The following is a 25,573-nucleotide window of genomic DNA, read 5'->3' as shown; positions in this document are numbered from 1 at the left end:
TATTTGACATAAATTCGATGTTTAAAAATTCATTTCTTGGTGCCCACTGAAAATTATGAACTAAAACTCATGAAAATTATCGAGTCGACTCTATAAAGATTTCCAGACCCATAATGGATCGATCCACCCCATGGACACCAAGTAACTGCTCTATAAAAGGAGTTTTTTGACTCATTTGTCAGAAATTGGCCTTTAAAAAATTCGATTTTTGGTGTCTATTCGATTTTAAGAAAAAACGAGTATACTCCACCGAAGATTTTATATTAAAGACCTATGATTGAACGATACAATCCATAGACATGACGATGCTACCTGATAAAATGCTATATTCAGCTTATCTGATAGAATTTTGACTTCTAAAAATTCATTGGTAGTTATTTTTAAAAAATTAAAGAAAAAAACTTGTGAAAATTTTAGTGTTCACCATACCGCAAAATTAATAAAATGGACATTTGCATGCGAACGCGGTCTTTTCTTAAAATCAAAATAGTAGACTTTTTCATTTCTTGGAATTCATGGTCGAAGTCTTAAAAAAAAAACTACAGACTCAAAGATGAAAATTGAAAATTAAAAATTTCATAAAAACTTATAAAAAAAAATTAAGAAAACGGATGACCCTGAAGGCCATCCCTGCAACTTCCCGCCAATTCTATACCTAAACGCTTGAAATTGAACTTATGACGTTTTTGAGCTCTTCGAGCTCATAAATACAATTTTTGTGTTATTTTGAGCTATCCAAGCTCAAAAAAATAGCTTTTGTATGCTTTGGAGCTCTTCGAGCTCAAAAGTTTGATAGAAGTTTGATAAAACACTATTTTTTAAATTTTCAAATAGCAATAACTTTTGAATGAATTAACCGATTTTCACGCGGTTGGCGGCATTCGAAGCAGTGTTTTTAGCCTCATGAAGAATCTTTAAGTTTGAATTGATAAAACTAGAAAATTCGGAGTAATTCTGTGTGTGTGTGTGTGTGTGTGTGTGTGTGTGTGTGTGTGTGTGTGTGTGTGTGTACACTTTTGAACGGTTGAACCGATTTCATCGCGGTTGGTGCCATTCGAAAGGGCTTGGCCAAACTTAGATTTCCTGTCAATTTGAACTGATTCGTACCGATAGAATTTGAGGAATTTTGAGAAATTTTGAAAAAAAATAAAAAAATTTTTTTCAAAAGTGGTTTTTTTGGAATAACTTTTAAACGGCTCTACCGCCCAGGTATTAACGAAATTAGCGGAAAGTTGCAGGGATGGTCTTTAGGGTCAACCGTATTCCTAATTTTTTTTGTCATGGTTGGTGTTAGTCATTTATTGACAAAAATTTGATTTATTTATAAATTCTATATGGGCTTATTGACCAAAGATTGATTAAAAATCAAGTAAAACGTCACGGATAATTTTTTTAAAAATTCCCTAATAAGTTTAAACATGAGCTAGATAAACTTAAATTAGTAAAATCTTAATATTTGCAGAACTTATAGAAAAATTTATTATCGAGGAAATCGCTAAATATGTGACTTCTTCCATGTCCATGGGATGGATCGATTAATTATAGTGCTGTTCCTCGGGGTCCATGGGGTAGATCAATCGATTATATGTTTCGAAATCTTCTATAAAGTTTACTCAATGAATACCATGAATTGTCTTTCTTAGGTTTCTATGACACCGAGAATCAAATTTTTGAAAATCAAATTTTTTTCGAATAAGTCAAAAATCGCTACATATGGGGCTGTTACTAAGTGCCCATGGGGTGAATCGATCAACTACGCGAAAAAAAAACTGTTGCTGCTACAGGCTAAACCTGTAGATACTACATTCTACTTTCCTGTAGCTGCAATAAGGTTGGGCCTGTAGTAGCTTCAAGCGTGGGCCTGTTGCAGCCGCAGGTGTGAGCCTGTTGCAGCCACAGGTGTGGGCCTGTAGCAGCTACAGGCGTGGTCTTGTGGTAGCTACAGGCCTAATTTTGTAGCAACTACAAGTCTAACCTTCTTGCAGCTAATACTAGCCCTAACACAGATACAGAGATAACACTGTCACGATTACAGGCTTAGTAGTTATTTAATAATATTTATATAAAAATATTTGGCCTGCAGTATTTTTAGCTTGGGTCAGCTGATTTAAAGACGGTTTTAGAGTTGTAACTACTTTTCTGAGTTGAAAAAATGTGATTGAGTCTTAAAAATCGACTTAATTAAAAATTTTGAAATTATACTGAACAATTCGTTTTTTGAATTTCATTTTTAAGGTTTTTCATAGTAAGACATTGATAACTTTTAATATATTTATGTTAAATAATTTCATTTCGTTAAATAATTTCATTCTTATTTATTATTTCTTGAAAATTTTTTAACCCCAGACTGGTTAACAAGCGCGACCTAACGACTTTGGTCAAGTGATGAGGGATTTGCCGCAATGCTTTTAGAGCGTACAGTGTTGACAGTTCATACACGTTTGACTACTTGCGACTCTGGTCAAGCGATGAGGAAAGCCCCACGAATTTTTTTGAGAAATTTTTATTCAGCAATTTAAGGTTTTCGAAAATGTTTGAAAAAGTTATTAATATATTCTAAAATGTTCAAGGAACAAAGTCAAATTTTTTTGACTAATTTTAGTAAATATTGAAGATTTAGGGGAAGGGGGGGGGGGGCAAAATAGACCCCTAGGAGCAAAATGGGCCCCCTAAAATTTTCAATATCCAAAAATATTTGGGGGCAAAATGGGCCCCCAAATTTTCAACTCTCGAGGTGTTTAGGAGGTATAATGGGCTGATTAGACTTTAAAAACCAAAGAATTATTTTTCAGTTAAACGCGTTCTAGAATTTTTGAATTATGGAAAAAATTATATAGGTAAAGTACGAACTAGGTCGCGAGTTGAATAACAGCATTATTTACTATATTTTTTGTTAAAAATCTATTTATTTTACAGAAGCTTCCCTAACTATTTTTGCGGTGTGTGTGTGTGTGTGTGTGTGTGTGTGTGTGTGTGTGAGTGTGTATGAACGTAAACCTCTCATAACTTTTAAACGGCTCGACCGATTTAAACGGGATTGACAGCAATCAAAAGAGTTTCTTTGCTTCTTGATATTTTATACTATTTAAGGTAATTCGGGCCAATAGATTTTGAGTAATCTCAAAAATAAAATTTTCAGAAAATGTTTTTTTTTAATAAATTTTAATCTGCTGAATTAATCGTTTTCAAAAACTAATCAGCTCTTAAGCTTCAAAAACTGCGTCGATCTCCATCAACGCGATCAAAATCGGTCGATTTGTATGTGAGGTATCGTGAACAAAATATTTGGGAAAAATTGTTTTTTTTTTTTTCTTACGTAACTCCGACATTTATTCCTGGATCGTTTTTGATTCAACGAGAAGATTTTTAGAGCTTAAAAAAATCACTTCAATCGCCGCCAATAACGTCAAAATCGGTTGAATGGTTCGAGAGATATTTAATTTAAAAAAATTAAAAAAAGTATTTTTTTAACATATCTTTGAAATTTCACGTCCGATTGTTTGGTTAGTGATAAATAATCTTTTTGATCTAGAAAAATTGCATAGAATGCCTTTAATTTTTTTTAAATCGGTTAATTCATTTGTGAGATTTTTATTGGCTTCACCAATCGATTCTAAAAACTGATCGATTTTTAAGCTTGGAAACCCGCGTTGATCGCCGTTAACGCGATTGAAATTGATTGGTTAATTAGTTTGAGAGATAAAGTTGTCGAAATAATTCAAAAAACGCGTTTTTTTTTAAATTACTCCGACATTTTTTGGCGTGAAATGTGGAGCGCTTAGGTATGGAGTTAGCGGGAAATTGCAGGGATGGCTTTTAGGGTCTAGTGTTATCCTAATTTTTTATACTGAATACATAATCAGAAAATTCAAAATATAAAACAAGTAAGAAACATATTGAGTTTTTTGGGGGGCCCGTTTTACCCCACTTTTCTCAATTTTTTAATTTCGATATACGCAAAAAAATTAATACCATAAACTCAGTAAAAGGCCAAAAAAGTAAAACGAGCTGAAAAACTCATATTATAAAAATTTTCTGAAGGTGGCCCATTTTGCCCCACATTTTCAATTTTTTTTTTTTTTACTGAACAGAGCAAGTTGAGGTCAAATACTTGGCAAGGGACTAAAAAAAAGTAAAACCAGAGAAAAACACTAAGGGTATCAACATTTTTTTCTTAAGGGGCCCATTTTGCCCCCCCCCCCCTCTTCCCCTATAATAAAAAAATATATGTGAGCACGGCGTCACGCTCATACGTTGACCAGTCTAGGGTTAAAATTCCAAATACTTGAAATCACGTCTTTTAGCCCAAAATCAATATTGCAGTAAAGTAAAAGACCCGATAAACTGTTCACAAGATAATGAAACTTAGTTGTAAGATGAGTTTTATCATATTAACAAATTAATTATCAGCTGATCTATATAAAAAACTAATAATTGATGTTATTATGTTGATTTTCAGAATAATTTCAAAAATTTTAATTGAGTCGATTTTTAAGACTCAATCACATTTTTTCAACTCAGAGAAGTAGTTACAACTCAGAAACCGTCTTTAAATCAGCTGACCCAAGCTAAAAATACTGCAAGTCAAATATTTTTATATGAATATCATTAAATAACTACTAAGTAAATGTGACAGTGTTATCTCTGTATCTGTGTTAGGGCTAGGATTAGCTGCAAGAAGGTTAGACCTGTAGTTGCTACAAAATTAGGCATGTAGCTACCACAGGACCACGCCTGTAGCTGCAACAGGCCCATACCTGTAGCTGCAAAAAGCCCACGCTTGTAGCCCTAACAGGCCCACGCTTATAGCTGCTATAGGCCCACGCCTGTAGCTGCTACAGGTCCAGGCCTGTAGCTGCTACAGTTTTTTTTTCCGTGTATGAGTCTGAAAAATTTTTACAGAGTCTACACTATAAGCGTGTTCAGCCGAACTTACGAGTAAACTTAGTAAGATATGTATAGTGTAGTAGATATATATATATATATATATATATATATATATATATATATATATGTATGTATGTGTAGCAGGGAATGCTTTGACTATACTTAGGCTAACTAAGTTTACTCATGACTTAGTTCGGCTGAACAAGCTCTACACTGAAAAAAAAAAAGTATTTTGCTACTAAGGAGTTTTTTTTAATAATCAGAATACTTGGTATTGTGCTACTAAGAATACGTGGTATTTTGATTATCACAATAAGTATACTGATTATCACAATACTTAGGTATACTGATTATCAGTATACCAATGTAACAGACTATTAGATATTTATAACCTCACTTTACTGGCACAAATCAATTGACTTATAAAGCTAACAAAACAAATTATAATTAAAATTAAAAGTGTAATAATAAATTTTTTTCAAGCTAATATAATTAATATTAGTTGAATTCTATTTTTACCAGTGCGTCAATCAAATAAACTGACTGTTAGTGTTAAAACGTCGATAGCAGTGACAGCGCATATATTATAGTTTACTGCGCAGAGTATAGGTCTTGAACTGACTTAGGGTGCGTTCCACTAAGCGCTCACGACGATCAAAATTCTCCTTTAGCCATTCCACATACCAACCGCGGTCGTTGTGGTCACGGCGAAAACGTCACTCATGACGTCATGACTAATGCTCACGCAAGGCTCACAACGACCCATCTAAAGAGGTGGGTCAAAGTGAACGTTGAGAATAATTCGGCGCAATTTTTGAAATTGTTTTTGAAATATGATATTCAAAGCTTAAAGATGGCGACAAGAAAAATAACATTATATGATTCTGAAAGAGAAATTGTAGTAGAAGCTATCGTTTCTGAAGCTGAAGCTGCTCGTGCAGAAAGAGGTAAATATAATTATGCAATATAAGTTTAATACAATTGATTTTAGTTTATATTCAACAGCTATTTATACATTTTTCCTGAATAATGGATAGCATAACCTAACTCAATAAGTAAACGATATTTATTATCATTAATAATATATATATATATATATATATATATATATATATATATATATATATATATATATATATATATATATATATTTGGTAAATTTATTTTATTTGTAGATGTATTTTTTGCAACTGAGCTGTTAAGAAAAATTATTAATCAAAATTCTTAAGCTTCCGCATCTGTTGAAGTTGATCAAGAATCTAGTGAATTATACGATGAAGAGACTTCAGAGAGTTTTATTGGAGAAGAACGACTTGATAGTGATAATCCAACCGATCTCAACTCTGAAACTCCAGAATTTGAAGGTTTAATGAACATCTTAAATTCTATTATCATTTTATTTCATATATATTATGCGAGAATTTTAATTATATTTATTTTTTTTTGCACAGGAGAAACTTCAGTATACAGGTGGAACTCACCCTGCGTATTATTATTATTGGAATTATATAGGTCTATGGAAGGAACTCTGAACAGTGGAAAAATTTCTCAAAAACAAGTATGGAATAAAATATCCCAAGATATGAAAAAAAAAGGATACGATGTGACGGGACCGCAATGTCATTCTAAAATACGAAGCCTAAAAAAAAACATAAATCTACTAAGGATCATAACAATAAGTCAGGAAATAATAGAAAGACATGGCAGTTTTACGATGTTAGTACAAATTACTCAATATTTTCATAAATTTTACATTTACTTGAATATTTTATAAAACCAATAAACAATTTTCTTATTCATGAAATATATTTTATATAATTATTCATTTTTATAATATACTTTTGGTAGATTATGGATGAAATTTTTGGCGAAAAAGTATGGTGCAATCCAGTTGCAGTTGCATCTTCTACTGGTCTGTCGTTGAAAGAAGCAGAAAATAATGATAGTACAGCGGGATCTGATAGCGGATGTTCACTAAGTAGGTTGATTATGTGAGGTAATTTTAATTGTAACTAATTTACAAATTCAATTTCATTCTAGAAACAAGTAAGGCGTCGATAGCATCTTTACTGGGAAAAAGATTGCATCAAAAAGAGGAACATGAAGAAAATAAAAAAAAAAGACACAGAGCGAATGAAAATGGATGAGAAATTTCTTCAAGTTTTAGAAAAATTAGCCAAGAAATAAGCATTTAAATGTTGAATTAAAAAAAATTAGTTTGTAAGCATGAAAATTACTTTTATTATAATTACTTTTATATTATTGAAGTAACAGAAACAAATTTTATTAAAAAGACAAGACTTTGTAGTCCAAATATTTTAAAATACATTTTATAATATAAATCAATATTTAATAAATTTATAAACAAAAAAGTTTAGGAGTTCTCACAATTACTATTACATAATTCAAAAATATATACAATTTCATAACCATTTGATCCTACATAAAATATTAAAAAATTTTTCGAAAAATTATAGTTCATACAATTTACATCAAATTATTATTTTCACTCAAATGTTCAAAAATCTAATGATCATACGACTTTGATAATTTTCGGTCCTATAAAACTATTGTGATTACTCCTAACAGGATTTATGATGAGTTTTCTACCAGTTTTACAAGGAATTCATAATAGCATCTCTTTTAATAACTCCTGCAGTTCTCCTGACTTCACGTGAATAGTTTCCATTATTTTCTACGTTTTTATTTTTACACGCTTTTTATTAGCTTCACTTGTATGTCAGTTTGTCAGTTTGTCAGTTTGTCAGTTTGTCAGTTTGTCAGTTTGTCAGTTTGTCAGTATGTAACTCTCCTTCGCATAAAGAGACAACCATAATGATATTATTTAAATTTTGATTATTATCAACCTAGAACCCAGGTGATGACCTTCCTAGTCATCCTCTGATGACCATCCCGAAGTTATATCTCGAAATCAGGTGTTTTCCTCCGTAGGTTTTCATCGGGAATGGCACAGATAAACCCGCACATCAACCCGGAATCCTCTGATGACCATCCCGAAGTTATATTTCGAAACCAGGTGTTTTCCTCCGTAGGTTTTCATCGGGAATGGCACAGATAAACCCGTACATCAACCCGGAATCCTCTGATGACCATCCCGAAGTTATATCTCGAAACCAGGTGTTTTCCTCCGTAGGTTTTCATCGGGAATGGCACAGATAAATCCGTACATCAACCCGGAATCCTCTGATGACCATCCCGAAGTTATATCTCGAAACCAGGTGTTTTCCTCCGTAGGTTTTCATCGGGAATGGCACAGATAAACCCGTACATCAACCCGGAATCCTCTGATGACCATCCCGAAGTTATATCTCGAAACCAGGTGTTTTCCTCCGTAGGTTTTCATCGGGAATGGCACAGATAAACCCGTACATCAACCCGGAATCCTCTGATGACCATCCCGAAGTTATATCTCGAAACCAGGTGTTTTCCTCCGTAGGTTTTCATCGGGAATGGCACAGATAAACCCGTACATCAACCCGGAATCCTCTGATGACCATCCCGAAGTTATATTTCGAAACCAGGTGTTTTCCTCCGTAGGTTTTCATCGGGAATGGCACAGATAAACCCGTACATCAACCCGGAATCCTCTGATGACCATCCCGAAGTTATATTTCGAAACCAGGTGTTTTCCTCCGTAGGTTTTTCACACGCTTTATATTAGCTTCACTTGTATGTCAGTTTGTCAGTATGTAACTTTCCGTGGGTAATTTGCGCGCCTGAATATTTTTGATAATCAACAAATAATAGTTTAAAAAAACTAAAAATCACGCTTTTATAAATAAACCAAACTAAAAGTAAAAATAAATAATAGTTTAAAAACTAAAAACACGCTTTTTATAGAAAACCAAACTAAAAATAGAAAATAAATTTTAATAAATTTAAATTAAGAATAGTGTTAAAAATTTCAATAAATATAAATTAATAATAGTGTAAATAAAAAATGTATTTTATTTTAAAAAAAGCGTGGGGTGCATGGTGTCAATAGTTATAAATATTTTATTGACAGATATGAGTAGAGTGATTATCATTTTGATATCTTAAAAAGCACCCCACGCTTTTTTTAAAATAAAATACATTTTTTTATTTACACTATTATTAATTTATATTTATTGAAATTTTTAACACTATTCTTAATTTAAATTTATTAAAATTTATTTTCTATTTTTTAGTTTGGTTTTCTATAAAAAGCGTGTTTTTAGTTTTTTTAAACTATTATTTATCTTGATTATGTTCAGGGATAGTGATTACATTTAACTCATCTCCTTGTAAAATGCAGATATTGTGGACGACACAGCATGCAATGATGTACTCTGCCATTAAATCGACTCTTGTCATTGGTAGACAATGTAATAAGCTCCTCATGCGTCCTTTTAATAATCCAATACATCGTTCAACAGTCACTCGTGCAGCTTGTTTTGTCGGAAACTATCCACTTAGGATAGTTTCCGTAATTGTTTTAAAAATTATGATTAATTTGGGATTAGGATATTAAATAAAATATGCGTCGATTTGTTGGGGAATAAAATAAAGATTTATTTATCCCTAGAGGAGGAAAACTCAGTTGGACTGAGAAAAAACCTCCTTGAATGAAAAAATGTACAAGTAAGAACGCAAAGCGTGTAGTGCGAATAAAAAAATATGTGTAAATTGCCGTCGCAAACAACACAAACGAGGTGAGCTCAACCGCTTTAGAAAAGCAAATGGTATTAATTCAGAATTAATGAATTGACGCTAGCTTTTAAGCTAACTAGAGTCAATTAATAGTGAAATACTAATTAATTGACGTAAAATGTCAGTGCAGAGACTGATTGATTGATTATAATTATTAGTGTAGGAACTAATTAGATAATTCGATATCAGAATCGAATAGTTGATGAAATTTGATTTGATAGAATGATGATTAAATATTTAGCAATGAATTTAATATAATTTATTACAAATATTGCGTGTTAACTATGGAATGACTAAAGCCGCGTGGCTGATGCAATCCTTTGTTAAAATGGCGCGTAATAACCGCGTGGCGTCACTTATTAATTTTGATTTATTTAATTCACTGAACAGTTACTAATGATTTTTAATGATTTGAGAATTTAATTGGTAATTGAAGTTAATGAAATTAATAATATTTAATGAATATTTTAAGTGTTAAAGTAAATGCGTATTATACGTGATAAATCAGAAAATGATTGACACAGAGTAGTCGTACTAGTACAAGCGTCCAAGCACAACTGCTTGCCGCCGGCCACGTGAGCCGGCTTCTCTCCCGCTAACCAAAGCGCGCATGAGCGACAGCCATGGTGTGACACGAATTTTCACGAGTTGGAGCGGTCAAGCCCGAAGGCGCAACTCCTCTTATAAATTTTTATTAAATGTCTTTTCTATCGGTTAAACACAGCTGAATGACGATAATTATAGTTTCTTTGTTTTTCAGTTAAATGTCCATTATCTCGATACGGAGTAAGTAAGTGTTGATGTATTTCATACGCAGCATCGCCTAGAATATGGCAATTTTCTAAGAATTTATCATCATCATTTACGTAATCTGCAACTTCTGATAAACGAAAAACTCTCTGATCATGAACAGACCCAGGATGTCCAGCATAACAATGAGTTATCAGAGTCTTGTGGTCACATACGATCTGTAGAATATTTTAACTATATGTAAATCAATTTTCAATACTAAAGTTAGTAGTGTGCTTTAAAATAACAGTCGCTAAATACCTGTAACTGAATAGAATGAAATCCTTTCCGATTAATATAATCTGCATGATTTTGTTTTGGACCATTAATACGAATATGAGTACCATCAATCGCCCCTATTACTTTTGGAAAGCCACTCGCTCTTTCAAATCCATGCATCACTTCTATAGCACGATCCCCCGTAGGCCATTGTATAAATCTTGAGGATTTTATAAATAAAGCGTGGCAAACTCGACGTACAGCTCTCACAGCAGTGGCTCGTCCTACGTTGAATCTGTCACAAACTGATCTATAATAAAGATAAAAAAAAAATTATAGTTGTATTTCATACTTCTCAATTATAGTATAAATACATCCAAAATAGTTTATTACATTCCTCCTTGCCAATTACACGGCATCCCTATGAGAGAAGCTGTTGTGTATTGGCCCTAAAGTCGTCCTACTTACGTGCCCTCTGCTCGAGTTCTGCTGTAGTTCATCTCCCCTCTTGCTCTTCCCCTCCCGTGATCACCTACAAGCGCGGGCTTGCCTGCGTCTCTCGTCATAGCGTTGAGTATTTTCGGCCACGAAGGTCGTTCATTTTTGTTATTACGAATAAACCAAATAAGTTAAACCGAATTTTAATTATAACTCGGCGTAAATTAAAGAAAAAGAATATTAAATTAGGCAGCAATTGCTACGGATTATTATAAACGGGACGAATACCTAGATAAGCAGTAAGTCGGATCATACAGAGGAACAGCTAGAAAGCGGCGGCAGTAATGGCGGTCATACGCCGAAACAACATCGAGAGAGGGAAATCAATAGTAGTAGTAGTGACTCAGGGCGTTCAAGAGCGCCTACTCTTCCTCCTCTTCCTCCTCGCAAGCGTCGTCGTTTCTCGGACACAAGCAGAGAGATAAGGGCGCTACATGAAAAGGTAGAGTTGCTTTCCGATCTTTTGTTGCAGAGACCACACGTACCTGAGCCTCCAGTCGTGAGCGTGACTGCGACAGACCCACAGACAAGCGTCCTGAACTTAGGACAATGCAAGACCGAGGTCGATGCGAAGAAGCTGGTACAACAGGCGGATCCCGAGAGCCTGAAAACTCTGTGCGATCTTCAAAGATTTGGTCTTCCAGATTGGAAGGAAATCAGGTATTCTAACACTTTAAAAGAGTTCTTAGCGTCTCCAGAATTTTCAGAACTAAAGGTGAACGAGGAGCTCTGTTACTTGGATAGGGCCAAAGATCCAGTGCTCTCAACGGAGCGGGTCCTAGCAGGCCTGTCAAATGCGGTTTTAACGCAGAGCAGCATTTTACAGAGCACACTGTAAGGTATTGTAGAATGGTCTCACTCGATTGAGGGAGGAGTGAGTCCAGAATTATTGTTAAGCATGTTTTCCTTGAATTTCGGGCCAGAATCCGAGATGTTTAAGAATTCCCAGAAGATGTTACAGATCATTTGCGGTAAGAGAGCTTCGTGCATCAAGGCAAGACGCGAGAGGATATTGACAGAGACACCTAATAAGCAAGTGCAGGGGGCCTTACGCAGAATTCTGCCTAGCTCGGAACACCTCTTTGGCAAGGAGAACCTGTCAATATTAATTACGTCTTTAGGTGGTGCTCAGACATGGCTAAAAGAGCCTTCGCACAGCAGTAGCAGACACGGTAACGCGAGTTCAAGCAGAACTTCCAAACGCGATAATTTTCGCACCGATTATCAGCCAAGACCTTCTCAGGTCTCTGGGAACAGGCCGGACCAGCAGAAAACTTCGTCCAAGCCCAGATTTCCAAGGAAAGACTCAGCAAAACCTAGACAGTCCGGGTCATTTCGAAAAAAATTCGAAAAATGACTATATGGCAGCACCCAGATTCACAGGAGGTCAGCTGGCCAGATTCGTCGCAGTATGGAGAAGCCTAGGAGCTCCTCAGGTAATTCTAGACATAATATCAAATTTCCACATTCCATTTATAGGGAAACCGCCTCTATCGACCAACTGGCGAGAGCCACAATACAAGACAGAGTGCTCGACACAGATGGCGGAACAGATCAAGACCCTGGCGGGCCAAGGCGTCTTAGAAAGAGTTTCGGAACCAGGACCGAGCTTTATCTCAAAGATGTTTATGGTAAAGAAGAGCGACGGCGGCTGGCGGCCGATCTTCTATTTGAGAAACCTGAACAGGTATGTAGAGACAAGAGAGTTTCATCTAATTTCGCACGCAAAAGTTCCAGATTTTATACAGCCCGGAGACTGGCTAATCCGAGTCGACATGTCTCAGGCGTATTTCCACATCCGAGTGGCGAGTTCTCACAGGTGCTTATTACGCCTGCTCTTCAGAGGAGAACTTTGGCAGATGACGAGCTTGCCCTTTGGCCTCTCAGCTGCGCCTCAGGCCTTCTCAACCGTAACGAACTGGGTAGCAGAAACCTTTCGTTCACGAGGCCTGAGAGTTCTGGTCTACCTAGACGACTTTCTAGTAGCAGGCCAGAACAAGAACGAGTTGGTTGCCCAGGTATCCATGATGGTAGAGCTGCTGGAATCCCTGGGCTGGCAGATAAACCGGAGCAAGAGCATCCTAAGACCTTGCCAGGACTTAGAGTTTCTCGGCATAAGATAGAATGTCGAGAGGGAAGAGATGAGTCTGCCAGAAAAGAAGGTCGCAAAGATTATAAAGCTGACGACGGACATAGAAAGAGCTCAAAGTTGTACCTTAAAGGAGGCCCAGTGCCTCCTGGGTCACTTAAACTTTGCGAACTTCGTTGTTCCGAGAGGACAGCTCCATTGCCGCTACCTCCAACGATTCTTGATGGGATTCAATCAGAGCCGACCTCGCGAGAGACGGCAGATAAGCTCCCAGATCCAAGACGAACTCGCTTGGTGGGCGAAAGCCGCGAGTCTAACATCTCCGCTCCACAAGAGCGAGGTGACACATTTTCTGGTTACAGATGCATCCGACCTGGGCTGGGGAGCCCAGCTGAACGGAGTACTGATGTTGGGAAATTGGTCAAAAACCCAGAGGAAGTGGAACTCCAACAAGAAGGAGATGCAAGCGGTATACCAGGCGCTGGCCCAGCAGGGTCAATGCCTGAGAGGAGCCCACATCCTCCTGCAGTCGGACAATCGCACGGTGGTTTCCTACATCCGAAAGGAGGGGGGAACAAGGTCATTGGAGCTATACAGCCTCACGTACCAGCTCCTCACCTTGGTCGACGAGCTCCAGATAGTGCTGTCAGCGTATTACCTTCCAGGAAGATACAACGGCACCGCAGACCGACTCTCGAGAAAAAGGGCGTTACCCGAGTGGCACCTCCTACCAGAGGCTACCGAGGAGATTTTCAGACAATGGGGAACACCAGAAATAGATCTATTCGCCTCGGCCGAGTCCGCAGTGGTCAAAACTTCCGTATCGCTAGACTGCAGAGATCGATCGACAGCATTTACAGATGCCTTCAGCCAGGCATGGGACTTCAACCTCGCTTGGCTGTTTCCTCCGCCCAGCTTAATTCCACGGGTACTAGCGCACCTGAACAAGTGCCAGGGCCAGTTCCTACTAGTAGCTCCCAGGTGGGAGAGGACTTTCTGGCTACCGGATCTAGCCAACAGGAGTGTAGAACCTCCTATGACGATCAGGAATCTAGAGAGGGTACTGATAGACCTGACAACAGGCAACCCACCTCCACAGATGGAGCAGCTTACTCTGCAGGTGTGGAGGATTGGGTGTGGAAGTCAGCTACCAAGGACTGGAAGCCCCAGGAAAGAGATTTGATTAAATCTAGCTGGAGAACTTCGACACTGTCGACATACAGAGCACCACTCAACAGATGGATCACCTGGTGCCAGAAGAACAACCTAGACCCTGGTTCTCCGAGAGGATCGGACCTAGCGAGATTTCTTGCAAGTCTCCACTTAGAGGAAGGTCTAGCGTACAGTGCGATCCTAGTACACAAATCGGCAACTGCGACATTTTGCTCAGGAGTGCAGAGCATGGACCTCTCATCAGATTTCCTGGTTCGCCAGGCTTTGAAGGCCATCTCCATTGCTAGACCTAGGGAGATAAAGGCGTCAGTATGGGACACCGGACTCCTGTTCAAGTGGTTAACTGTCGAAATTCCAGGGTTAACCCTGTTTGAGGTAGCACGAAGAACAGCGACCATATTATTGTTGGCTTCAGGTCTCCGTATCCATGATTTGACTCTATTAAGAGTTTCGAAGGAGCACGTGACTAACCTGGGAGAAGAAATCACCCTGTGGCCCGCCTTTGGGTCGAAAATGGACAGGGCGAGCTTTAGGCAATCTGGTTGGAGGCTATCCAAGAATAGTAACATTAGGATTTGCTCAGTAACGTGGACCAGAACCTGGATAGAGCTGTCAGAAAAGAGACGTGAAGGTAGTAACCTGGAGGAACTTTTCATTACATTAACGGGGACAGTCAGAGCAGCCTCGCAGACTGTAATATCGGGCTGGATTCGCTCGGTGTTAAAGGACGCAGGCATTGATGCGTCACCAGGTAACATCCGAGCTGCAGTTACATCCAGAGGGTGGATAGATGATATGCCGGTGCAGAAGATATTAGACAGAGGCAACTGGAAGTGTTCGGAAACATTCGCAAGGCACTATTGCAGGCAGGTTATCAGGGAGGAAGAAGCACTTTAGGGCCAATACACAACAGCTTCTCTCATAGGGATGCCGTGTATCGGCTACGGAATATAATACGTGTTTTGTTGTAGTTCAAAACACTTATATTTTTTTATAAAAGTGACCTATATGAATCCATTGTTGCCATTTTCCAAAGGGCTATCATCAATTGATGATGAGATGGAATTGTAGGGCACCCAGGGACATGTCGAACTAAATTTTCTTCTATTACATCATGTAAATAATTAAATGTGTTCCTTGAAATTCTAAAAAAATAAATTTAAAATTACATTAGACTCCTTGTATGTTCAATCTCTAAATGTTCTTGTCATTCATAATTTATTTTTAGTTTCTTAACTTATTTCTTCATTCAATCTTATTCCATCAATGAAATAATTACTTAGACATAATGAAGTAAATTAAAGAGTAAAATAACTTTAGAGTATAATCTACGCCTGCAATTAAATAATATTTTAGAATGTACAGTCTAATGAGATAGAAAATTATGTACCTGAAATGACTTTTAAATTCTTCATCCGAATAGCGAAAAATTACATTTTCATAGTCAATAATACGTGGCCTAAGTTGTCGGTTTTCACGATTATAATTTTTTATAATTGCATCCCATTCTTCATCTGAGCTAGATGAACTAGTTTCTGGAGCTTTATTGCGATGCATTAGCAAATATCCAACTGCCGTCAAAGCCATTTCGATTATATTTAAACTTAAGTTGTTTGATAACTTCACCAAAATTATTTATAAAATATTCAATTATTCTTCACTTTTAACATAAATAAATTTAAGTCACAAATATTAAAACTTATTGTTTAGGATTACCTAACCTCCTTAAACTTCTACTATTTTCAAACTTGCCATTTGTAATATTTACATGAACGCCCGAAACGCTCCATAATCCATTCCACTTGAGTTAACGACAGTAACATTCACAATCAAGTGGAATGGGGAAATCAGCGGTCGTGAGCGTGAGCGTTGTGAACGCTTAGTGGAACGCACCCTTATATTCTGATAATCACAATACTTAATATTTTGATTATCAAAATACCAAGTGTTGTGATTATCAAAATACTTTTTTCTCAATGTATGATTTCCATGGATTTCCTTTCTTAATTTCCAGTGAATACCTAGAATTGAATTTTAAAAAATTAAATTTCTCTCAAATATGACAAAATTCGCATCTTATGGGGCTGATACTCAGTGTCTTTAAGGTTAATCGATTCATTATGAATTTGGAAATCTTCTGTATAGTCGCTTCTACAATATTTTAAAGTTCATTTTCTTAATTTTGAGTAAGCACCGAAGATTAAATTTTTAACAGTCAAATTTCTGTCAGATAAGTTAAAACTAGTGTTTTAGGCCCTATACTTAGGGCTGTTACTCGGTGCCCATGGGGCGGATCGATCAATTATAAGTATGGAAATCTTTTATAGAGTCGGAGCTATGATTTCCGAAAATTAACTTTCTTAATTTTCAGTGGACACCGAGAAATAAATTTTTAGACGTCAAATTTTAGTCAAGTAAGTCAAAAAACGCCCTTTATGGAGCTGTTACTCGGTGTCCGTGGGGTTGATTTATTGATTATGGATCTGAAAATCTTTTATTAAGTCTACTCTATGATTTCCATGAGTTTTTTTTCTTGATCGCGAGTGGATGACGAGAATTAAATTTTTTAAGGTTAAATTTCTGACAAATAATTTAAAAAACGCCCTTTATGGGGCTATTACTCGGTGTCCATGGGGTTGATCGATTAATTATGGGTTTGGAAATCTCCTATATAATCTACTCTATAATTTCTGTGAGTTTCCTTTCCTAATCTCCAGACAACACCGAGAATTGAATTTTTTAATGTCGAAATTCTGACATACGTCAAAAAATGCCTTTTATGGGGCTGTGACTCGGTGTCCATGGGGTTGATCGATCAATTATAGGTCTGGAAATCTTTAGTAGAGTCAACTCTATGATTTCCGTAAGTTTCCTTTCTTAATCTCAAGTGGACACCGGAGATTGAATTTTTTAAGGTCGAATTTTTCACATATAAGTCAAAAAACGCCACTGATGGGGCTGATACTCGGTGTTCATGGAGTTGATCGATCAATTACGGGTCTGGAAATTTTTTATAGACTCTACTCGAAAATTTTTATAAGTTTTCTTTCTTAATTTTTAGTGAATACCGATAAATGAATTTTTATACATCAACTTCCTATTAAATAGGTAAAATTTTGCCTCTTATAGGGCTATTACTCAGTGTCCAGGGCATGGATCGATGAAATATAGGTCCAGAAATTTTTTGTAAAGTCTACTCTGTGATTTCCACGAGTTTTCTTTCTTAATATCCAGTGGACACCGAGAATGGAATTTTTTAAATTAAAATTTTAGTCAAAAAACGCCTTTTATGGGGCTGTTACTCGGTGTCCATGGGGTTGATTTATCGATTATGGATCTAGAAATCTTCTGTCTAGTGTACCCTATGAATTCATTGAGTTTCCTTTCTTAATCTCCAAATATATTATTTATACTACGGATATATGTACATATTTCCTCTGGATATGTTAAAAAATTCTTTACGCAAGACATTGAAAACAAGAATTTTATTTTATTTTTTTTGACACAATTAAGGTAAAAGACCCAGTTATTGACACTGGCCTAGTTGATTGACACTTTCAATTTTATTCTAATTAAAGAAATAAAACGTTCTTTAAAATCAATTATCTAAAAATTTATAATTCAACAATTATATTAATTTATTTGTTAGAGTCGATTTGTTTTATTTAATTAAAATAAAATTGCCAATAACTAAAATAAAAGTGTCAATAACTAGTTCAGTGTCAATAACTAGGTCTTTTACGTTATGAAATAGATATTAAAAAAGTGTGACTTATTTAAAAACTATGAATTAATAAAACAAAAGTTGGTGTCATACTTATTAATTAATTAATAAATTAATTAATTTATTGTTGTTAATTAGTTGGTTACTTTTTGTTTTTGAGGGTCAATCTTAAGACATATTTATTGCGTTATTTTGATCATGAAAATTTCGTTGTTTCTTTTTGTATTGATCACGGTGGATGTTTTTTCTTATACAAATAAAAATATGTATTGTAACAGGCCGCTTTTAGCGCCACCTGTTAATAATTTTACTTTAATTTTTTTTTAATTAATCTAATTGAAATGAACTTAAATGGAGATTTTTGGTTCATCTTTCTGTCCATTGGTTGGATTCGCCGCGACCGAGTCGCTCTCGCGTGAGAAAATTCGAACGAAGCTCGATCGCGCGTGAAACCACAATTTATTGCGATATTAAATAATTTAATTTAGTAATTAAGTTAGCTTTAAGTTAGATTTAAGTCATTGTATGATTGTAATGGTACAAACGACGTCGGCCACGAACCCGCGAAAAGGAAGACAACGAGGATCATCGACGTGGATAATCTTCAAGATCATCATCGACGGAGAGAGGCTGTTCAGGGAGAACAAGACGACGGACGGCTCGGAACTTGGAGTGAGCAAGCGAAGCAGGCGTGAAGTTGGAAAGCTAGCTGTCGAGCGCGCCAATGCTCCAGCCAATACATCATTCGAAACGTCGATATTGGAAAATTGGATAGACGGCACCATCTCTGGAGTTTAACGCTAACGAAGTAGCTAAACAAGGTCGGTTTGATGACCCGATAAAGTAGATTTCGGCAGTACCGACATTGGATTTCTGCCTTATCGACGGTTGTTTGTGGAGTTTTTGCGATACCGATGGTGGGTTTTTGTGCTCTGCTTACCGACTGTTAGGGGATTATCATCGATTTGTTGGTCGGTTTTTACCGACTGTTGGGGGATTATCATCGATTCGGTGATTGATTTTTACCGACTGTTAGGGGATTATCATCGATTTGTTGGTCGGTTTTTTTTACCGACTGTTGGGGGATTATCATCGATTTGTTGATTGATTTCGTTGAGGTCAAAATGCTACCACCCCAACAGCAGAGCTGATACTTTTACCGTGTATCAGCTTTGGTGTTGATGTGGTATGCACTTATTTGATGTGATGATGAATTTTGTATATATTCAAATGACTTGTTGCATAAGTATATGCGAGAAAGTTCGATACTTACGCCGCTCTGGTGGTATGAAATGTAGGTATTGAAGTCTGTTTATCGATTTGAGGTAAGTTTTATCGACAGTCCGATGTCAACTAGTGATCTATGTTATCGACTGCGAGTATCCAGTCGGTATTATACCGAATGATGTTCTGTTTTATCGATATGGGATAAGAGTTTTTTGAATTTTAACGTTTTTTTTTAGCCCCCTACTCTCTCGATTACATCATGTTTTTTTTTACGTCATCCGACAAGTTTAAACCTGTTTTTTCGCGTCGTCATCATGAATTTCAACGGTTTTTAACCTCTCCTCTCTCGATTACGTCATGTTTTTACGTCATCCGACAAGTTTAAACCTGTTTTTTTTTAGCCCCCTACTCTCTCGATTGCATCATGTTTTTTTTTACGTCATCCGACAAGTTTAAACCTGTTTTTTCACGTCGTCATCATGAATTTCAACGGTTTTTAACCTCTCCTCTCTTGATTACGTCATGTTTTTACGTCATCTGACAAGTTTAAACCTGTTTTTTCGCGTTGTCACCGTGAATTTTAACGTTTTTACCCCCTTCCTCTCTCGATTGCGTCATGTTTTTACGTCATCCGACAAGTTTAAACCTGTTTTTGGCGTTGTCGTCGTTGGGAGGGGATCGTAGGTGGGGAGTTATACTTACTTGCCTCCAAATTTCAGTCCTCTGCTTGCAGTTACTTCAATCAATCGTTCAGTTTAAAAAAAACTTGTGTCTTTTGTTAAAAATATTAAAAATTGTGTACTCTACAGAAAATCAAGTAAGACATTTATTTCATTATTCTATTTTATAACTAATTTCTACTATTTTTATTATTATTAACTATTTTCTATCAATTTCTTAGCTTAATAATTCAAAAATGGATTTGAGTGCTATCAATAAAATCAACAACTTACCGAACTTTTTACCAACTAAAAAATTTGAAGAAATGCAACTGAACAAAATTTATCAAATCACGGAAATTAAGAAAGTCAACACAAAATATGGACCAAAAATTTTGGGAATTGTGGAAAACGAGTTTTCAATCTTCTTCCCGAATCGAACCAACCGGAAGCTCATTGATGATGAAGAGCAGTTAACTTCACGGATCGATTTGGCCTCAGCAGGAGAACTTCACTTGAATTATTTTGGAACAGCTTATCACAAGTTTGAATTTCTTATCAAACCTTCATAATTGAAAATAAATTATAAATAAATTCAATTGAAAATGTTAAAAAAAATTAAACCTTCATAATTAAAAATCAATTCAATTAAAAATGTTAAAAAAAAAAATGTATTTATGTATTCTTAAAAAAAAAAAATTATACTTTAAAAAAATATACGTGAAAAAATGTACAGAAAAAAAATATTTTTTTTTTAATCACAGCATCTATATCTTATTACAAAAAAAAAAAACATGAAATTATTTTTTTCTTATTATCTAAATCTTAGTTTATAATAATCTTGGTCTTTTAACTGTTTTTTTACATATTGAAGATTTATAACCCCATGGTAAAGTATCTGTACTATTTTCGAGTAATTGACGTTTATCGTCTCCCCAACTTAAAGCTAATTTTTCTTTTTGAAGCATCGTTTTAACTTCATGCATCTCACTTCTTATAATATATTGATCTTTATTTACATTTGTATGATCCATAAGACATTTTTTATAATCATCAAACGTGATAGTTCGCAAAGTTGAACTTTTGACACCTTTTGCACGCATCTTAACCTTATCATCTTCCTCAGCATTATATATTTTAAAACAATAAAGTTTTGCTCTAAGCTCCACAAATTCTGACATAATTTTTTCATTATTTTCATCTTTCATTAAACCTAATACTTTTTTATTGACTAACGGTATATTGTAGATATTATTAGGTAGATATTCGGAAGTATCAAACTTTGTAATATCACGTTTGATGATTTCATATACATTAGGTACTGTAAAGTAATAAATTAGACTGTCTGTATCTGTATACATTTATTTAGAATCCTCATTTTTAAAATTTTTCTTTACATAATTATAGTGAAAATCGTATATATAAGTTTTTGACATATCTAAAATACAAAAACCTACATAGATTGGCTTATAGAATTTCACTTTTACAACATTCATTTGAATAATTATCATACTTTTATCAAAAATTGTAAGACTATGAAAATTTGGTTTGCAAATCATATCAGATGCACCATATCTGCCAGACCATCGTGTGACTATTCTGACATCTTTATATTTCCTAACATTTTCCATAGTCTTACCAAATACTGCATTGTTCATTAATTTATAAAAATCTTTTTCAAATTCATTTTTTGCTGCTTTTCTACAATCAGTGTTCTTATCTATTTACGGTTTTAGCCATGGTGACTCTTTAAATCTTAAAATTCTATGTATTTTCATTAATTTTAATCCTAATTCTAAACACTGTTTTAAATTTCTATAATGTATTACATAATTTTTTTTATCATATAAAGTAGTTGCTAATTTTGTTTGCTTTTTTTCTGGAGGTAAAAAGTGTTCTGGACATAATGGCAAATCTTTATGTAAATCATATAATTCTTCCGGATATTTCAGATCAACCTCGAGTATATAGCCAAAACCATCGGTATTATTTAAAAATTTATCAATTTTTTGATTAATATCAAAATTTAACTCAACCCATTCAAATGAGTCTGTTGGTAAAGGCATACTCATCGATGCACCATACAAATTATTAACATTGAAATACATTAAATACAATTCCGGTTTATTTGAATCAAATTTATCACCCATATATCTATTATTCGCTAATGCATACCTATTTGTACACTGAGAAACACCACCTCTGATACCTTTTTCAATGAATGACATAATTTCCGGATCATCTAGCAATTCTAATTCTACACCAGTATACTTTAACATCGCATCAAAAGCTAGTCCTGGAACTGTATAATAATGTAACGGATCTAAACTATATATATTCAAGCAATTACTTCTAAAATTTTCAAATACATCAGCTAATAGAAGTACATCAGTTTTAAGATTCAAATCAGAATATTCTTCCAATGTTTTTAAATTAAATTCTTTCCATACTGATTGAGCAAAAGCATATTCTTCATCTGATATATTTTCGTTGGATAATTTAGAATAAAAATGTTGAATTTCAGGTAACTGTTTATCATTTAATTTATCATTACTGCTTATGTACTCATATGGAAAAACCCCTTTTCTAGTGACTAATCTAAATTTTTCTGGATCATCATAATGAAGTTTAGTTATCTTTTTATCATCATCTTTTAGGTTTGATGCTAATTTATTTAAACTTGAAGCCATAAATTAAAATGAGTCTATGAATCTTAGATTAACGCATGTTTTTTCAACATACTTAGTAAAAGAAATATAACGCTCTTTATTGATTGGTAATACTTCAATTTTACCTTTGAAATTTGCAGCTAAAGACTTTATTATAAAATGAGAGTCATAACCAGACATATTATGGAAAACTACTGGTATAGTATGTGATTTTTTATAATTTAAATTACACGATAAATGAGCAGGCCCTCTGTAATATCCAGTAAAATGATTATGATCATAAAATTTATCCTGAGAATTTATAATTGACTTTTGACAAATATAGCAAATATTCGCGCGTTTATGATCTTCTAATTGCTGTTTCGTTAAAGGTTTCATAGGTATTGGATTTTTTAAGTATGAATCTACTTCAATTTCAAAATTTTTAAGTTTACCCACAAACCAATCAATGCAATTTTCTGAACGATTAATTTCAAATTTAGATAATTTATTATCATAATTACAAAAGCGGTAAAATGCAATGCTATGAGGAATATGAATATCTGTATCATCATCAATGGGTGTCAGTGTACATTCTAGATCTGCATAAATAACAAATGGTACAGTATCCTGATTTTGAAAATTTTTAAATTTTAAAATTTTATTTTCCTCTGTTGGAAACACCATGTGAACTTTATTAATTTTTAAACAATCTTTCTTATGACGTTCAAAAGATTCTCTTATTTTAAAATGATTTAAGCATCGATCACAGAAGAAATGTTTCTTTTCCGATTTTGTTACACTACTACTTACTAAAGCTGATAAATTATTAATTAATGCAAAATGATAAATCGGTTTATAATCGTCGTAATCATCGCTCTTCATATTTAAATTTATATTAGTTTGTATTATTAAAAGATGAATGGTTTTTATATCAGAATTTATAGATTTACTTAAGTATACCGGAATTATTACACATTCATCAGATTTTTTATCGGATTTTTCACTAGGAAAATCAGATTCTAAGCCGTATACATTAATAGATAAATTGTTCATTTTTTCAAATTTCGCAATATCTTTAATTTGGATATGAAAATTAATACCGTCGTCTTTAAGTACCTCACTAAAATGTGGATAAGAAGTAGTTCTTTTGCTGTGACCCGTCTTTGCAGGGTGAATAGCAGCTACAACACACCACAGAAAGCAGTATTCATCAAAGTTTTCAATATTTAAAACTGCATGTCTGTTAATGATCTTCTGAGGCATCCTCACCCAAGTTGAAATTCCAGCATGAAGAGGCTGATATTTCGACATTGTAACCACTAAGTTTGAGATTTCTGATAAACGCCATCCGGATTTTTCTTGACAGAATTCTTCAATTTTTCTTATCAAGGCATTGGTTACGTGATCTCTATACCAATCAGCGATGTCTGTAGAAGCTAATATTTCGCGACTTTGCGTTACGAAAGATTTTACTTCTTCTCGGTTGGTGGTAGGAATCTCAAATTTGCCAAAAAATTCAACATTAACTTTTAAACTGTTCACTTTATTTAACATTTCTTGAACTTTTGCACAAACAAGATTCTCAGAAAAAGTCAGAAATTCCCCGACATTTTTATGAGTACGGTTAATAACTGAGCCAGTCTTAATGTTATTTGAAAAGGCATTCCCAAGATCTTGCCATTTAATAGAATTATTCTGTTGATTTAAATCACCACCTGCAATTTGACCACTCAATAGTAAAAACTGTTCACTATACCAATGCAGAAGGGTAATCTGTGTTTTAACACTACGTTTCACATACACACTCGTCTGAGGATCTGATAAAATAGTATCAAAATAGTTAATAGTATCTTGGCAAACATTAAAACACCGTTCACATTGTTCAACACTCACTTGGTTAGATTTTAAATCGTTATAAGATTCAGACACTGTATCCACCAGGCTGTGAATAGCTTCTATTATTTGTTGAGACATATTCGCAAAAAATAATTTGCAAAAAAATTTGCAAAATAACAACTTAATACTAGTATAAATCACTAACAATTGTTAATAATTTGTAAAAAAAAATTTGCATAAAAATGCGCAAAATTAATTTAATGCTTGTATAAATCACTAATTTTTGTTAAATCAAACTTTTTAAATCATATGATATACGCTAGATGTGAGATTCAATTTCTTTCTAACTGAGATATGCAAAGTGTGAGATTCAAACTCCTTCTTTAAGTCAAGGAAGTAATCTCAGAATATTTATATAAAAAAAATTATGCGTTCATGATATACATGTATATTCATTCATACATGTATATGTGAGTCAAATAATAGTAAGACCACCTATGATTAATAAGAAACGTTACAGTACACGTGATGACAGATTTACAATGTCTAAAATTTTTCTTATGCTCTAAGTATCGAGTGTCAATGATTCATTATTTATGACCGTTGGTACCGCGTAAACATTTTAAAATAAACAGATGCTGAAATATAAGAATCTATACGATTGATAAAATAATTTATTTAATCAAACCGAGATTTGCAGTTCTAAGAATGCTAATAAAATTTTTTGTTGTGAGAAAAAGTCACTTAACAATAACACTGTAGATAAAAAAAAATAACCGTTGGTTAGCTATTTTTTAAAAAATTGTGAAATTTCTAAAAAAAAATTGTTTATGAGTAAAAAAAAAACAAAAGTTTGTTCAGAAATTTCATATCTTACAAGGGGAGGATACGACCTTGGGGAAACCGATTTTGATAATCTTTGACGTAGTGGTAATACACTATGTGGGTATACTACCTCTGAAATACTAAAGTGCAATACTCAAAAATGGCTGAGAAAAACGCACTCAAAGTTTACCCAGCACTATAATATATTAATAGGTAAATAATTGATACATTAAATTATTCTTTAATAAAAAATTTTTTAATTTTAAACTTCATTTCTATAAATTATCTGCGGTGGTACAAACAA

At 34.5% G+C, this 25,573-nt stretch overlaps 1 protein-coding gene and 2 long non-coding RNA genes across 6 annotated transcripts; 1 reads left to right on the top strand and 2 right to left on the bottom strand.

The window, feature by feature from the left end:
- Positions 1 to 5,582: 5,582 nt before the first annotated feature.
- On the top strand, positions 5,583 to 6,997 carry LOC123270607. 4 transcript variants are annotated; one of them, XR_006510646.1, is made up of 6 exons: positions 5,583 to 5,834; positions 5,925 to 5,942; positions 6,063 to 6,251; positions 6,339 to 6,603; positions 6,736 to 6,865; positions 6,928 to 6,997. It is a non-coding gene; the product is annotated as an uncharacterized LOC123270607 (long non-coding RNA). The 4 variants fall into 4 exon arrangements; XR_006510644.1 differs by having other exon boundaries at positions 5,893 to 5,942; XR_006510645.1 differs by having other exon boundaries at positions 5,879 to 5,942.
- Positions 6,998 to 10,286: 3,289 nt separating this feature from the next.
- Positions 10,287 to 11,006, bottom strand: LOC123270162 (putative nuclease HARBI1). The gene is made up of 3 exons (XM_044736102.1): positions 10,981 to 11,006; positions 10,630 to 10,897; positions 10,287 to 10,547 (listed from the first exon to the last, which is right to left on the bottom strand). Exons 1-3 carry the CDS (start codon positions 11,004 to 11,006, stop codon positions 10,287 to 10,289), a joined length of 555 nt encoding a protein of 184 aa, XP_044592037.1.
- Positions 11,007 to 15,474: 4,468 nt separating this feature from the next.
- LOC123270608 lies at positions 15,475 to 16,231 on the bottom strand. The gene is made up of 3 exons (XR_006510647.1): positions 15,738 to 16,231; positions 15,585 to 15,681; positions 15,475 to 15,492 (listed from the first exon to the last, which is right to left on the bottom strand). It is a non-coding gene; the product is annotated as an uncharacterized LOC123270608 (long non-coding RNA).
- Between the last annotated feature and the right edge of the window lie 9,342 nt (positions 16,232 to 25,573).

The sequence above is a fragment of the Cotesia glomerata genome, linkage group LG8 (genome assembly GCF_020080835.1).
Source record: "Cotesia glomerata isolate CgM1 linkage group LG8, MPM_Cglom_v2.3, whole genome shotgun sequence".
Taxonomy (NCBI): domain Eukaryota; kingdom Metazoa; phylum Arthropoda; class Insecta; order Hymenoptera; family Braconidae; genus Cotesia; species Cotesia glomerata.
The sequence above is the reverse complement of the archived record's forward strand: the minus strand, read 5'-3'. Positions and strand labels throughout refer to the sequence as shown.

Excerpts from the sequence above, each read along its gene's own strand:
- LOC123270162 (XM_044736102.1), bottom strand. The coding sequence starts at position 11,006 with ATGCCGTGTAATTGGCAAGGAGGAAT. Across the intron at positions 10,898-10,980 it reads TGTAATTGGCAAGGAGGAAT|ATCAGTTTGTGACAGATTCA; the intron begins GTAATAAACTAT and ends TCTTTATTATAG. Across the intron at positions 10,548-10,629 it reads TTCATTCTATTCAGTTACAG|ATCGTATGTGACCACAAGAC; the intron begins GTATTTAGCGAC and ends AATATTCTACAG.